This window comes from Anser anser (assembly GCF_964211835.1).
Source record: "Anser anser genome assembly, chromosome: 2".
NCBI lineage: Eukaryota > Metazoa > Chordata > Aves > Anseriformes > Anatidae > Anser > Anser anser.
In genome coordinates, this window is record NC_139721.1 from 162,174,370 (window position 1) to 162,191,759 (window position 17,390).

Below are 17,390 nucleotides of genomic sequence, written 5' to 3' on the forward strand. Positions count from 1 at the left end.
ATCAGACTACCTAATATTCACTTTCCAACCTTCACCTGCTCTTTCAGAATTACCCATCACCTGCTCAGGGAACCATGAAATCAACACAGATAACTGCGGAAAATCCATTCCACAGTCTGACACAGCATCCTATAATAAACCTTGTCATCAGTGCTTAAACACAAAACTCTCAAGTCTCAAAAATACAGCATGTCATGAAAAGAGAGCAAGAAAAATAGGAAGATCACTGAGGTTCCACAATATCATGATTTTTTTTTTTTAACATGTCTCTGGAAGATATGTCCTGCACCACAAAAAAAAAGTCCAGGAGTTTGTTCCAATATTACTTTTGCAAAGCTAGTTTGATTTTTTTTCCTGGATAACCACTAATAACTATTGCATTGATAATTGAAGTTTTACCTCTACTACTACAGTAACGCACAGACGTTATCAAACTACTAGTAGTAGTTGCACAGGTGCTCTTTCCTTCTCTTATACACTGACAGACAATATCTGTTTAACACACGTACAAGAGGAAGTGACTGAAGGATTTGTGACACTAAAACCTCCTCTATCTTGCGAACTCTCACATGCCTATATTCACATTTTACTTACATTTCTGGAGTCTTGGACTTGTTTTTTCCGTTGAAGAATTCAGGAAGAGCACGACGTTCAATCACATGAATACTGTAACAAAAACACACAATTCAAATGCCAAATCGCAAATAATCTTACCGAGTACCCTACACACCTTCAAATGACCATCCTGAGAGCACGTTTACGGAAAGGACTACTTTTTAGAAACCTGAGTATTCTAGCACGAGCCTGTGAATTAAACATTTTCATCAAATAAGCAAAGCTGTATTAAAAAGGCATCACAACATTCAGTCACTGATTTGAAGCAAAACTACGTACCCAGTGCTGCCATAAACAAACTCTGAAGAGAAAACTAGGCAGCAGCCCATTTTCATCTGCACATTCACAAGTTCTGCCTTCCAACAGAGGCATCTTTCTGTTCTCTAGCCTAATTACTGTTAACATTCACCCAAGAAAAGAAAAATTCCTCAAATAAACCAAGCTTTCATGGTATATACTTAGAAGAAGGGAGTGTAAGTGCGTGCTTTTAACCCAGCTCCAAAACTGATCTACAGTAATTACTGCTGCTCACAAGTCAGGCAGGAGACTGACTGTCTTCAAGAGCACTGCCAGCACCTCCCTGGTCCATTAGGAAAATGAAATCCAAACTGTGGCTATTTGGAGCAACTTAACACTTTCTTAAAAATAATTACTCCCCCTTTGGACTCCAAGAAGAAATACGGAGTTAAAACTGACCACGTATGAATGGCAAAACTAATGATACACGAGGTGCTATGCAGCATGTAAGAGTGAACCAATGTAAGGATCACAGCTAATTCAGCTCTAGTTATTTGACAGATATAATTCTTCCCTTGTGTAGCTGTTCCAGGTAAAATATAAATACTCTTCTAGTAGAATTTTCCATTCTGCATGCACTACCTGCCTGACAGTGTAAACAGCAGAGTAAAAACTTATAAAATCAACTTGTTCATCAACTTATTCTCATATTCCCTAAATAAAAGATAGGATTGATTTATTTTTAACATAAACAAGGAAATTGGGTCCTGAAGGGTCAAGGCACCTGTGGAGGTCTACTGACAAATAATTAACATTTTGTGTAATCCATGGCATATGTTAATATATGAGAGGGTTTTGACTGCAAAGCAAAATTAGTGTGAGTAAACAGCCAGACCACATGGACCTCGATTACTCCACTTTTTTTTTTTTAATCTTAATATGCAAATTCTATAAGGGATATAAGATTCAATCTGCCTAGTACTAAAGGAGGAAAGAGCTTCAAGATTCAGAAAACCTTTATTTTATAAAGGTATCAGAGGTGCAGGACTTGTATGAAGTTACTCTCAGAAGTTATTTTAACAATGGCACATACTTCATTCAAGTTAAAATCTGGAAAACAAATTGTCCTTTAAGTGCAGTTACTTTTAAAGGAAGTAAAATTTTCGTTTTTTAATACACGATCTCTCTCATCTTTTCAGTTTTTAGCCTAACATACAGTTGTCCTTCAATACAGACACTGCTCATTCTTGTCATTCCTGCAGCATTAACTGAAAGAGGAAGATTAGCTGATAAACTATTTGGATTTTAGTAGCAAGCAAATTATTTGGTTCTTGCAATAAAGTCACCCGCAGCATAAAAGATGACACTGAAAATGAATTGAGTATCAAAAAGTTTCTCTGTTTGCTAGAAAATTAATTTTAGTAATGACTATTCTAAAACAGCAGTTTATAATACATTTTAAGAGAGGCACATTAGAATTATTCCTCAGCTTGCTTCAAATTTTTTGCAACTGGACACAAAGAAACATTTGCAATTTGGGTAGGCTGCAGGCAGTGGTTTATATATTTACATAAGACAAGAAGCATCTTTCTGGCACCGCTACAGCGGTTACACCTGAAGTCTGAGGCCGCACGGCACTAAGTATACGCTCTCTACATCCCCAGAGCTACAGAAACCTCTCTCCGGATGAAAGAAGTGCTCAGGGACACCAAAATGTCAGTCCCACAGCTGTGCTGTTATTTCAGCCTCAAAGCCAAATCAGCTTAAGGTGCAGATTGTTTCCGGAGCACCAAAATCCAGAAATCAAAGCTTTTTTCACATCCTGCTACCTTACGGATACCTACTCTTCCTGTCACAGAGATGCTTTGAGGTTGCCTTTTATAAGGTCAGCACAGATACATCTGAGCCAGGGAGAAGTTCGTTCTGTTTCTTTAGAAATACTGCATTAGTCTCTTAGCCGTGCTTCACAGGCTGCTGTAGCTCTCAGGAGCACCCTCACAGCTACTGCTACAAACACACCCCTAAGGAGGTTTTAACCAACCGCTCCCAGAGGGCACCTGTACAATAACAGAAGAGTCAGCTCACGACAAAATGTCACCGTTGACATAATTTTCCCAGTAGGGAAGTATTACTGAACCTTCATTTTACAAAAGGGAACTGAGCACAGAGACTATAGACGTACCCACCTCGGGTTAAAGTACACCTCAATTAGCTCAAGCTACGCAGCGTTTCGCTCTGCACGCGTGACAGAACTGTATGTACACCTCAAGCTTCTCTGCTCAAAAGCAACTGGAGCACCTATAAGCTCAGGCTGTGTTCCTTGTTTTTTCTCCTTCCAGGACCATCTCCAAGTGGGAGAGCAAGGGGACTGAGAAAATGGATGGTTCTCTTTAGGAGGGTTTAGGTCAACTCAAGCTACTAGCACAGACATCATCCAAGCAACTGATTCCATGTAATAAAGTTTGCCAGAGCTGAAAATTGAACCAAACTTTACACTAACAGTACAGATCCCATCCTAAGTCACTTGTGCAAAAGAGTTATCCACCAAAAAGGCCAACTTATGATTCGCTTCTGAAGGTTACGTGTGAACCCTTGTACTCAAGTGTCCTGGTGTTTCTCTTTAGGTTCCAGTCCCAACACTGCCTCAACTCCTAGAGCTAAGAAGGAACGCATGCTCAAGTAACAGCCTTCCCGGACAGCTAGTCCTTATCCTGTTTCCAAAGTAACTTTTCATTAAAAACAAACAAAAACCTAAGAGTTTTAACTTGTAGAGAGACTTTCATTCCCTTCATTCCCACACCACAGAACTTTCAGTATACAAAGAAAATTAGGGTTACCCTAGCAAGTTGAGCGGTCATATCAAGTCACAAACCTATGACTCCAAAGAGGATCCCGAAATGGAACAACTGACCTCCCTGCACAATTGAGGACTTATCCTCATGCAAGTATTAGGAAAGCAGGGAAGGAAAAAGGAATTAATTCTCCCATGAAAAATCAATGCAAAACAAAAAATGCTGATACAGTAGACAGAATATCTATGCTATCTGAAATCCCCTTCTTCACTCCCAATTCCCCAAAACAGACAGAAGTCATCTCAGGAAAATTTATGGGTGGGAAAGATGTACCCACGCACGAGAAGTAGACCCAAAGGGAAGTAAAATCTTTCAGCTCTTATCATGACTTATAAGAAACCACCTCCAAAACTCAACATCCGCAGTACCAGATTACTTTCTTACCAGTTGTAGTCAAACCAAGATGCATAGCTTGGAATAATGATGTGGTTGGTTTGTTCCGTGACGTTATCTTCACCTGGATCAATTGACCGACTTTGATCACCTTTGTTAGGATCTTCATCTTCCTGTATTACAGAGGGAATGCACTGGTTAACACGCTGCAAACAACAGACACTCAAGAACTCTCAGGCAGCACAGAGTTAGCCTGTAACAAATGCTTTCCAATCCTCCGCAGCATAAAATTTTTGATGCAATCTCTCGTCAGTGGGGAAAGCCTCAGGGACAAGAAACAATCAGCTTTCATAAAAAAAAAAAGGAAGCATAAAGCCACTAAGAAGTTTTTACAGGGACAGTTGTCAAACCTTAAGAACATACTTGGCAACACAGATCAAGCTTCAAGTCTGATTTATAAAATTAAGAGTCCTCTAACTCTAGGAGAACTATAGGTCTTTGCATTTCAATACTGCAGTATACTGCAACGAGACACGATAAATACAGCACGAAGCAAGAGAACTTTGCAAGTTGTCAGCCTCGCTCCTGCTGCCATCTCCAGACACCGTCACTGCAACAATTTTTATTATTTGTAAAGATTACTTATTTTTTGCCACTCTTTCCCATGAACTTTCTCACTCCTCAAAAGAGCACTGAAAGAAATCAGATTCATTACTTCTAGTTTTACTGGGAAACCCTTGTCAGTGGTAATAATTTCACGTCTGCAAAACTGCATGTCATTACCCTACATTTTTGCTTGGATAAACTCACATTGATCGATCATAAAGCTGGTCTTGGATACTTCTCTGTTGTGAAGAAGAGATACTAAGTTCAAATTGTAACCCTGCCATGAGAACTCTGGCACAGAATATAAGCATACTGTGCTTGTTACAGACGATGGACAAACCTTCTACGCTAGAACTTAAACTAATAGATCCCAGATGCGAGAAGGAGAGGGCAGAGGTTTCTTTAAGAAGACCGTTGGTAATAAAGTGAATAGGAGATGTTCTAACACGAAGGCATAAAGTGCTGATAATGGGTCACATGCATTAACAGGTTAAAGAAATCATTACTTCCCCATCAGAAAGTTAAGACTACATATGACATCAGCACAGATTCTTGTGAACAGTATGCAGAGGCAATTTCAAGGCTTTCATTAAATCACGTTTCTTGTGCATTTCTAACGAAGAACAACTGATAGTTGAACTCCATACCTTACCACATGCAATTCAATTTTTAATGATTTTCTTTATCTGAATTACCAAGCCAGTCAGATTTCAAAGAAACAGAAAAGGCTGTTAAAAACAATCAAGTCCCTAAAGCAAGATTTTAAGACCACTAATGTTGCATCTTTTGGGGCAATGAAATTCCTCCGGAGACAACAAGGCATCCTTCTGAATCTATTTATCGACCTGACATTGGCTGTTCAGAAAAGAAATCCATCTCTCTTCATCTCCGCAACTTCAATATCCTTCTCCTCTCAAAATATATTCACTAAAGTGAAAACAGACCATGACGAAAAAAAAAACAAAAAAACACAACCAAACATTTAGGATAGAACATAAAAGCAAGCCTCCCAACCTAACGTGGAATGAACACTTGCAGCATGAGTTCCACAGTAAGGGGTCATTCTACATGCAGGGGTGGAGAAACTGCACCACCCCCCCCAAAAAAAAAAAGAGTATTTCCCATACTGGAAAAGCCTGCTGTCTTTCCAAGATGGTTTCCCTAGCTTGAAACACAGTGCTCGCCTAAGAATCATATTTTGGCACTGTGTCCATGTGTATGCACCAAGATACTTAAACCCACCGTTCCTTAGTGTGATACCAGACCCTAAAACCTATAAGAAAGGTTGCTTACTGGCTAAACAGTATTTTTCTTATCTAGAGTTGTCTTCTTTCCCCAGTTTAGAACTTGAAAAAGGATTTTCAAGCACTTCTCTAAAACAGATATATAGATTGGATATTTATACTGAAATACAGTAAAACTGGAAATACATCAGCATGATGAAAAAGTCAGATTTTCTTAATATGTAACTAAGGACACATCCAAACATCTGTGTCTGCAGGCCTACAATGTATGAACTAACACAGATGTGATCTTTTTCTTACTTGCCTGATCAGACAGGCATCTTACTCAGCAAGCTGTTAAAAATAGTGCCTGGCATACCAACAATGCAATTAGATACAGACACTACACAGCAAATCCATTAAAGTGATCAGAAAACGTATTTAGGGTTTAGATTTAGTCCTGGAACCTAAATAAAAAGCACAGCCTTTGAAAAACCTGCATCTGAAAAACGTTTCTTTGAAAATACTTCACACCTGTTTTTGTTACTCGTTTCTAAAATCTTGGATTTATAAATACAAAATAATCTCACGCTATTCATAAGATTTTTATAATAGCGAAACAACATGCGCACCAGCAACCAACTCGATTTCACTTATCACTTAAAAACATTACAGGGATAAATTTCTGAAGATAAGACGAAGAACTCAGTTTCTACCAAATTCAGTATGAAATGACTGCTTTTACCTTTCCTCCAGTTGCCACTGTCTCCTCATCCTGTTCATCTGAAAGGTAAAATTATCAGGAATTAAACTAATAAAATGCACCTGACTGCTCAGAATCCTTTCTAGCCATGCAATTGCTTAATTGGAAAGACTGCTTCATTTGTTTTGGGAGAGAAGTTAGGAGGAAAGCAAAGCGGACCACACATCATTAAGACAATCTCATCCTTATGCAGGCACCCAATGATCCCAGACAAAGGAACACATAAGAGCAGGAATACAGAGGAAAGATAATTAGAATTTTTCCACACTTAGGAATCCATAATTAATTACTGCCTGGCCCAGTGCCCTAGATGTAGCCTTGTATAATAGGATATGGGACAGTAGTTTATCTCTCTTATGCCAAAGGACTAGCAAAGCTCAGGGAACCTGTGATTCACCCTAATGCCTAATCCATCCAATAAGAAAAAAAATCTACCACGGAAGAGCTCATATGTCACTTTTAGAAGAAACAAATAATGCCTACAAGGAAAAAGCCTCAAAAAGGGAAACAGCCAGTACATTCCAACCGGAATACATACGAAAACCGAATTAATTCAATACAAGAGTAGAATTAGAGATTCCTTTTAAAACTGAGAGAGTTAAAAATATTTATTCTGTTGCCCACAAGCATGATTTTACTATTAAGAGGGGTGTGTGTGCACTCATGTGTCTTTTTGCATTTGTTTTACCGAGGTCCGCTACTGTTCCTCCTTTCACAGGTGTGTTTTCACTGTCTTTCTTTGGGTTCACTACAAAAAGAGAGATTGAAATCCCAATGAGTAACCATCAGACAAGATACATTTATCAAAGTTTAACATGCTTTTACTATCTATCAATAAACCATTTTGTTGGGCGAGTTTTTGCAGTTCATAAGAGCTCATCTGGTCAGTGTATTTTGAGCACACCAGACCGTTTATTTGGTTTCTCTCTAATTTCCCATCTGAACACAATGCAGCGTCTATTGAGGCAGTCACTGTGCTGTACTCTTCCCACCTGCACAACACGGAACGATTCTTACATGCAAATTCAAACCAGATGAACGTCAAACTACGTGACACCCAAAATGGCTCGGTGTTAAGGACTTGCTAGGCTAAATTATTTCTGACCTATCTTTATTTACTGCATAAATCAACACTTTTCCATTGCATCAGGCCTGTTACTAGAGTTTCCACTAACTTGATGTGAATTTTTTTAATCTAGAAAACTTCACACCCTGACACATGAACTCAGTTCATACTGGGCAAGAGCAAGCCCAAAATAGGCATAACTAAACGTTCGAGTGGACTGTCATGAATGTATTTCAAGAAACCTAAAGAAGGTAAATCTGTTGCCTTTCCTGGAAGTCCCATTCAAATCCTTGTCTAGATCAGTTTGGATGAGCACATACTACCTGGCCCCATGGCCACAAAGTATTCCAAAAATTTGATAACACATATTTATTTTCTCTATACAATTTAAGCAATTGTTTTAACATTCAAAGAATCCAGTTTATAAGTATTTTACCATTTTTGGGAAGTACCACTTCTTCTATATTAGGTACCGGTGTGGGATCCTCCATGTCCTTTGTAAGATCTTCTTGCTCATCTTCTTCTTTCTGCCCTCTCCTTTTCCCATATAAGGCTGCTTGTCTAAAAGAGATCATATACAGCTACAACCATCAGACGTTTTCATCTAGACATTATTCTTCACTAGATAGAAGGATTAAAGGATTGGGTTACAATATTTTTGTGAAAACATTGGTGCTTGTGGAGTTAACAAAAACTAGTCTCTGTGTATTGCTAAAATAAAATAACATTTAAAAGGACACTATCAAGTTCGCTTTTGCAGTATAATCAGATTCTCACCCAGAAGTACCTCTTGGTTTCAAATAACTAATGATCTTGTTTCAAGACTGTAGAACACCACTGTATAAATTCTTAATTCCAACCCCAAACTGTCTCCAGCAAGTTGGCAACACCTGAATACTAGTGAGATTCAAGGCAGTAGTGGTTCGCATACGTTTTTCCTTTTTGAAGTTGCAATAAAGGCATCTGCTGCGTAGAACAGAGGAGGCGACCGACCATTTTGAGGCACACTGCCTCATGTTAACAAAAAAATGTATTTTATGATCAATTTTGTTTAGAGAGAAAGTCTTTTAGGAAACAAAGCCGGAATCACCTAAGCTTCTCCTTACAGGATTTAACTCAGACTTGACATTAGGAACAGAAAAGTCAGATAACAAATTGATTCTTTCTCATCTCAGATGATAAATTTCCATTCCCTTTTTTTCCCCCAGAGCCCCACAAGACTACTAAGCAAAACTTGAATTTTTAATGACTTTTTAAGTACTCCCCTCCATACCATGCACAAACCCCATAAGTGATAAGCTGTTATCTGCATATAATCTTGACCTTTATTTAAAGGTTGAATGAGTACCGAGGGGATAAAAAAACCAAAAAAACACCAATCTGTAGGCCAGCTGCAATCAACAAGTGCTACTCCAGTAAAGTGACATTTGAGCAGTGGACTTTAAGACACCTGGCTACATAGATTAAAAACTTCTCAATTAAATGCAGCAATTTATATGTCTCTGCTTCAAAAAGCATACACATACTATTTGCTTTCACTACCAGAAGTGGTTTATTTTAGAAGCAGCTGAGTAACTTTTAATTTGACAAGTTCTACTCTCAATGCAGCACTGAACCCTGTCACTGAGGAACAGATAACATCACGACTTGCACTAGATTCTCCTCCACCTGCAGGCAATTCATTTCTACAGAGGAGTAGGGAAATTGCACTATTGGACTAGCAAAATCACAGTAATCTATTGTAGAAATAATTACTCTACGATTATCTAAGGTGTGAAAAGTGACAGAGGACAAATCTTCCTATAAGCATATATTCAACAAAATTAGCCTCAGCTTCCAGGAATTAGATACTCACCCTTTCTTCCCTGTCTTTTTTCTTGACTCCACAGGAGTGGGGGGTGGAGAAGGAGAATGCTTTCTCTTCCTTGTACTTGCTGCTGCTTTCCTGTCTCTCCTCTCTGGACTACGTACAGGCTGTTAGAGAAATGAAGGTATTAGCCCATCCCAAATACTACAGTTATTGAAACGCTGTAGGCTAGTCTTCCTTAATACATCTTATAACAAAGGAGCTAAAAGTAGTAATATCATAACAAGCACCACATTCAGCTCCAGAATACTTTCCAAATACACATCTGACATTGTGGAAAACCTTAACTTTTCTATAGCCATTCCCCAGATACCACAGTAACTATCTCCGTAAGAACTGTGCTATAAGAGCAAGATTCAGCAGATAGTTTCTGATGCGTTCAATATACTCTATCCATCAGGAAAGATTTCCCAGCGAGTAGCCTGACCTCAAGGTTAAATGGGCAAGTTTTCAGAGCCCTAACTAATTTCCTACATCAGGAGGGATACAAAAATTGGAGAATTTGGAAATTAAATGACACTGTTCAATGCACTCCCTGGTTTCACTTAAGAGAAAGTACGAAGTGGATCTTATCTCTTACTATCCTCAGTGAGGGGAATGAGGGGAAAAGGCCAAAAAAAATCAGAAGGGCACACTTATGCTTCTGCGAAGACATAACAGAAGAAATGTCAGATGAAAATTAAACTAGACTGTATTATCGTAGGTACCTGAATCTGTTCAAACAGACTGAATTTTAGCAACTTTTGCACAGAGAAGGAATGTTAATGTTTCAACAGGTCACTCATAAGCAGAGAACCACCTACCTCTTCATTTTTCATGGAGATTCTCTGCCGAAAACTCACGGATTTCCTGTTCTCATCTACCTCATAATCCTCTTCATTCATCCATTCATTGAATATATCTGTGTCCAAAATCCACTTGGCATGAACCTACAGAACAAAACAATATATTGACGTGCTGATTTTTTTTTTTTGAAAAGCTAACTCCACAGCAGACCTAATAGTACAAAGGGAATACTTGCAGTTTTGTTTAGGGTCTGAAGTTACAGACATCTCATATGAGTTTTACACATAATGACAGTGCTGAGGCAATGCAATAAAAGACGAACATGCCTGTAAGCCTACTGAATGCCATGTCTGTTCCTCAACCATTTTTAAGTCATCTGAAGAGCGAGGTCAGTTCTCACAGCTGGACAATTGCTCTATATTAAAAGTGTCCCAAAAATAGTACATTTTTGATGCCAAAAAATACCATCAAAATCCTTCAAGTACTACACAGATCACCTTAGCAGATATAATGTGCCACAATGGAGACACAAAATAGGAAGAGTTAGCCATATCTTGAAAAGATTGACTATCTTGACTTAAAATACCATCTTCATATAAGTTCTAGTTCACATCACATAGCTGAACAATGAAAATAAATTGAGCTTTAGTGGATTTATACACAAATAGCATAGTATGTCCCATTTATTTAAAAGGAACAACCAGGAATAAGTAGCGTTTGAAGAGACCAAATGACTTTCTGACCTGAGCTGCCTTTTCTTAACTCTGCTATTCAGATTAACAGCACAGGAGCACAGATACAGAACAACATTCCACATTATGTATAAAAGAAGTCCAATAATAGGACAATAGAGGAGTATTTACTGCTGTTTGATTGCAATTGCTTCCTATTGTCCTCTCGCAATGAACTAAATCAGAAAGACATTTTCCTGCTTGTGAGATCAGCAAAGAGCAGAGTTCCCATTAGAGTGAACCTTGCCATGAAGGAAGATGAGACGTGACCCTCAGGGATTCTTTAAACAGCCGCTGGTTTTCTCAGAGACTCTCTCGTTGGCTCTTACTCTAGGGACAGCTGCATGCATTTGTGTACCACAATTCTCTAGCCATGCCAAGGCTTTTGGCAAATTCAGTCAAATCAAGAAACGTGCACTCTGCAGGGTGCTGAGGGCATACAGAAGCTGGCACCTACATCAGTACTGAGCCAAGACAAACAAGCCAGGTGAAAGGGGGACAGGGAGCCCATGGCCACACGTGACCTAACCACGCCAATTCTACTTTGCTTTTACTTTACTGGAAATTAAGTAGCCACTACAGTAATAACAATTCAAGGAGAACAACATGATTTTATTTGTACCACAGAATTCAAAATTCAGATGTTGAGTTCTCCAAAATTCTCATAAAGAAGCTACTCAATTTCCACATAATCTAACCCCTAATATTTTTGGCCGTTTCCATTGTTATAGGAACGGATGAACTTTCTGCACATAAAAAATGTTTTAAACTCAGTAATGTGTGTGAAATAACCCGGGGTTTCTAACTGGGCAATTCTTTCCTCTAACAACGTTCTTCCAAAAAAAATCACAAAGATACAATATTTTTCCCCACCCCCCTCTCCCCTTAAATATTGTATAATACTATCATCCCCAGTCAGTCTCATCCCAGAGATGGCTACATTTCAGCAGTAGGGGAAGGATTTACTTTTAACACAAACCACCTCAAGTCATGCCAAAATAAACATGGTAATTTTGGCATTATCAGAGATGCATTAATCTGCCCTTTTCACTCCCCAGAAGTTTCACAACAGCATTCCTTCCCAGACCAAAGAAATGTTTCAGGTATTTTCATTACAGCTCTAGAAATATTGCTGTTTTTCCATATATATGGAAATGCAGCCATTGATACTCAGCAGCGCATTAAAACATCTATCCAGTAACACCTGGGGATGAGCTATATCAATACAATGACTTTGAGAAACTGTTTAAGAGAGACTTACCTTCCATGGCTTTTCAGGAATTGGAGGATCCTCAATTTCAGCATCTATTTCATTGGCATGAACCCAAGTGTCATAGCTAATGAGAAGAGTCAGAAAAAACAAAATTGGTCCCCTGGGCTGTTCATCCAGAAAGATCACCAGCAGGGATATTTATTCAGCAGTTTTGACATGTTCAAATCATACTGCTGGGATAGAACAGCAAATAATTTTCCACTCAGTGAAAGTTAAACAAAGGAATAATCACTGGCTTCTGCTACAGGAATAGGGCACACTGAAAAGGGAGGTGCCCAAGGCATCTAGTGCACGTTATTAGCTTTCTGAATTTCGAATCCATCTCAGCGAAGTCAGCTCCAGCTTGAAATCGCACATCTAGTCTCCAGATTCAGGGGTACAGATAAAATTTGAGTCACCTGTTCAAACTCTGGCAGTAATTAAGTCATTTCTGTTCTTATGAGCTTAAAGCAAGAGATACCAGACTCCTAGAAGGAAAGTTTGCTTCCTCTACTTCAGTCCCTACTGCTGTAGAATCTAGCTATTGTTTATGTTCACTTTTCCCACACACCATTCTCCCTTTTGGCTTTGAAGTCTCATTAACTTTGTGGAAAGGCTTACTGTGCCCTTTGGAAATTGCAGCCTTACTACTGACTCTGCAGAAGACTAGACTCCTTTTCTAACTTCACCCACCTGACAGTATCATACGTAGGTATGCATAGATCAGTCTTAAAGCCACCGATTAATCTTCTCAATTCTTGGAAAAACAGCAACAATACTAAATTACTGAGTGGTTTTATTTGCAAGACAACCACTGCTTGTTCTGGAATATGAACAGTTCAACCACTCAGAATCAAAACAACAGGAATGCAGTACTGCCTGTTTAGGTTACGTGTTAGGAAGAGTCAACAGAGGACAGGTCTAAACCTGCTGCTCCGCCGAACAAGAGAAGAGCACAGTTGTAGCCTACACAGTTAGGATGTTCTCCATGCGGGTTCATTGCTGACAGCCACAGAGCACAATGCAGACAGAGGGCAGAGCACTGGTTTCAAGAGAGGTAGGATTCAGCAAGTTGAAGGAGCAGCTTGTTTGAGGACGTGGATTTACCTACTTGCAAGTTCTAATCAGTACTTTGCCTTTAACAAGCTTGAGAAAGATTTGGGATGTGCCCTCTTCCCCCACCTTTATTTACCTGTCTGGAAAGAAACCCCAGTGTACCAGCACCTGCTTGTCTTTTTTCATCACGGGTCTCAGCCATTCATCTGCAAAGGGGAAAGAGATCTAGCATCAGATTCAGACTTAACACTCAGCACACTAAACATTAGCCTGCTTTTCCGTAGGCAAGCATAGAAAAGTCATTGCAATTCTCTCTGATGAAGTCTACTGTAATGAAATTACGGTGTCCTGACCTGTAGCAGTAATACACTTGCCTGCATTAACTTTGCCATGCGTAGACATTCATGTGCTCTGCTTGTATACGACAGATGTTACACGAGTAAAATCATTTTAATGCGGTGAATTATTACGTTTCCTGCCCTGGCCATATGAATTCATACCCTAACATGCTCATGATTAAGACCCAGTGGGGCTTGAAAGAGTCATCTGTTCCTCAACAGAAGCGAGAGGAGTTTCTGGCTGACAGGTGGAAGCACTGTCGGCTCATCTTCTCCCATCTCATCTCTCAGGTGCTTTGTCTGGTTGGGATGGGACAGAGCAAATCCTCCAAAATGACATTAATTAAAGACTAATGAAAGACAACAGAAATAAGGTAGTAAGAGAGATGTTCTCCAGTCTGTCAGGACATTTTTTTTTTTTAAATAACTGTGCAAATGGAAAAACTAAACTTATCCCAAAACGCTTTGTCGTCAACTGGTGTTTCCTCTTTTTTTAATCCTTAAGACTTCTGAATCCCCTCATCATTAGCTTCTTTTACTGACTTACACTTATTTCACAAGACCCTCTTCCCAGTACTAAGTTCTACCCTCAACGTGTATTTAAGACAGCGGGAACAGTTTTGAAAGAATAAAATTTTGAAGGAAGAATGTTGTGGCAGGGAGTGGTGATGAAACCAGCTTTAAAGAAAACATTTCCAAGAGTTTTGTGAGACTTGGATTTCAACTTTCTCCTTTCACATCAGTGTTAACACAGGCTTACTGAGCAGCACTAATGCTTTGCTGATATTGTGATAGGGTGTATGCTCAGTTTGACTGGTATTTTAGAAGGTTTTTTTTTTTTTTAACTGCACACTGCACATCTGACCTACCTGCTGCAACTCAAATATGATGAGTATGTCCCAGAAAAAAAAACCTGAAGATTTGCACCTGTATAATGTTACCCTGCTTGAATTCACAGCCTTTTTCTCACCTTACTGCAATCAGGCTTTGCAAGAGAGCTCTATCTAGCACACCTGCATGTTCGCTGCCTACAAGACAGATAGAAACTACTGTGTTCAACCCTCTTCCAAGAACCTGAGGTGGTTAAAAATAAACAAAAAGCTGTAGCTGGACATGATATTTCCAGAAGTACAGGACACACAGAGCTAAACACCCGCAGACAAACAATCCATGACCATTCCAATATGGAAGTGAACACTTCCATCTAGTGGAGATCAGATGCCAGGGCGTGCCAGAAAAAGCGAACTTATGATAGCAAAACTAAGACTCTACAATCATCCACCAGACAACGAAATGTATTTAATATGAAAAAAAAGAGCTTGTTTTTGCTATTTGCTGAAGGATACAACTGTTTAATTGCTTTTGAGGTGCCTATCTCCTATAAAGACAGACTGCATTATAATAAAGCCAATAATCCCAATTCATCGAATCTACATGTTATTGTATCCACCTTGCCAAACCACATGCAACGATAACATATCGGCATTCCCAATCTATTGCCTGGGAAGAGCGGAACACGGCAGAAAGTTTTTCACTCTCTTTTACTTTGGCATCTATGGTCTTCCACACATCTCATGGTTTCCTAATACCGTTTCACTCAACATTTCAACCAATTCTTGCACACAGGGCAGACACGCCAAGGAAGAAAAAAAAACAGTAGAACCTTCAGTTTTAAGGCCCCCACATCCATTAGCCTTCCTTCATTTTTTCATCTAAGTTGATTTCTTCTTCGGTTCTTCCAGACCCTTAGGCTTTGGTCCCCTTCAGCATGTTAAGTTATTTGGGGCAAAGAAAACGTTCATTTGCTTTGTATAATGCTGAATACTGCATTCAGTGATAAATATTAATAGCTCAGTTCCCAACCCAGTCACTGAAGAGTAGTCAGTGTTATGCACCCTTTCCTGAAAATGTTACCCTAATTAAAGATGTGAGTGTTATACCTAACAGTTAGAAGCAGGACACACGGTGATTTGATTTGGAGTTGTTAATCCTAAAACCACTTTTGAAGTAGCTCTCAGGAGCAGGCTAAGAACATTCTGTGCCTATGTGAAATCTCCCATAAGTGCTAACAGAATGTAGTTACAAGATTATTTCCACTTAAAAAATTGGAAAGCATTATTACCATCATCCATTGAGGTAGGACTTGGATAAACGTGGTGGGTAGCTTTTGATTTCTCTTCAGTTACTGTTCCCTGTGGGAAGGGTGGAATGAAAGAAGACATCGCATGAGAAACCTTCACATTACCCCAAATTTCTCAGTAGTTTCTTTTCACTCACATTCCATGCAACCTAGAAACATTCGAGGCTCACCACAATGCACCTATGAAGAATAACACCTCTAACAAGCGCTAGAAAAAAGCAGTTATTTCAAGAGACAATTTCTAAATACTACAATTTACATTAATATTAACTCTGACAAGCAGGAACTTCACTAGAAATGGCTAACATGAAAAGGATATCCCCAGCATTCAAGTCTGTACATTAAATGACAAGAACTCCTACTCTTTGTAAAAAGACTCCTACGTCACAGAAGGGAGTAAATCAGAAACAACATTAACTCTACACAACTTTTAGTCACATATTCAGACACGAGCACACTTTTTCTTCTTGAAGGTTTACGACAATTTTCTTCATGTATGAGAAGCAACAGGAAGACTCCTTGTGCTTATGCAGATGCCACAATTATATACCTATTGGACCCACATCATCATGGAAAAAGATTCTGCTATAAAACTATCAGTTAAACAAATGCATAACAACGCATGGTCAGTCAATAAAACCCTCTCCTTTCCTCACATGGGGGACCAGCTGGATTCTCCCATACGCTGCAGAGACACTGCCAGTCTCCACAGATGAATAGTCTTTGCCAAGGACAGCAGAAATTCACAGAACTCAGGCTCTTTTGCAGAAGAGGCATTGTGCTTTGGTATAGTTTTTATGAAAACGTTATTCAAGATTTACATTCCATAACTATTTGACAGATTTATTTAAAGGACTTAAGAGCAGATGGGACAGTTTAAAGCAAACAATGTATGAACAACTTATTTGAAGGAGTCATCAGCACCAAAAGGAGAAAAAATTCAAAAAGCATGAAGACGCATTATGTTATGGTAGAGATACTTGGAGAGTGTTCTGATATCAGGGGCTGAAACGACCGTTTCTACCCCAGTAAGAGTTCGCAGAACCGGGTAAAAGGAGAGGAGGTGCTCTGAATAGCAGCAAAAAAAGGAAGCTGGAAAGTGAGAAGAATTTAAAATTTTAAATAAATAAATATAATAAAATATAAAATAAAATATAATAAAAATTTTAAAATTCTTTAAAAAAAGAGAAGAAAAGTGCCTAGGCATGACTGAAGGACCTGCAAAGAGTTCAAGAACAATAATGGACATTCTCCCTTCATTGCCCACGATCTGGAGAGGCCTCTCCAGGTGTCCAACCTGACCTTTACGAATCATACCAGTCAGTTTCATTTATTCCCTAAGGAGCTTCAAAAAAACAATACATAGAAACTAGGCAAACAGGAAATCTTTCTAGATGCTACGTTGACTGAAGAGAAAGGGATAGATAACTTTAAAACATCTGAAGGACGTAAGCAAAATATAAGGCTTATTTCCTGTCTCTGCTAAACTAAATACAACTGGAAGCTGGAGGCATAACAAGATGTA

The 17,390-nt window shown here is 39.0% G+C and overlaps 1 protein-coding gene across 3 annotated transcripts in view; it reads right to left on the reverse strand.

The window, feature by feature from the left end:
* The window catches only part of SMARCC1 (SWI/SNF related BAF chromatin remodeling complex subunit C1), a gene marked incomplete at its 5' end in the record, with an annotated part of 83,144 nt that overhangs the window by 49,043 nt on the left and 16,711 nt on the right, over positions 1 to 17,390 (reverse strand). For all 3 annotated transcript variants that reach the window (XM_083825497.1, XM_083825496.1, XM_083825495.1), the window contains 10 exons: positions 595 to 666; positions 4,089 to 4,210; positions 6,612 to 6,649; positions 7,318 to 7,377; positions 8,132 to 8,256; positions 9,551 to 9,669; positions 10,366 to 10,491; positions 12,341 to 12,416; positions 13,524 to 13,593; positions 15,848 to 15,917. In XM_083825497.1, the coding sequence (XP_083681623.1) occupies positions 595 to 666; positions 4,089 to 4,210; positions 6,612 to 6,649; positions 7,318 to 7,377; positions 8,132 to 8,256; positions 9,551 to 9,669; positions 10,366 to 10,491; positions 12,341 to 12,416; positions 13,524 to 13,593; positions 15,848 to 15,917 (878 nt within the window). The remainder of the gene's footprint in view (positions 1 to 594; positions 667 to 4,088; positions 4,211 to 6,611; positions 6,650 to 7,317; positions 7,378 to 8,131; positions 8,257 to 9,550; positions 9,670 to 10,365; positions 10,492 to 12,340; positions 12,417 to 13,523; positions 13,594 to 15,847; positions 15,918 to 17,390) is intronic.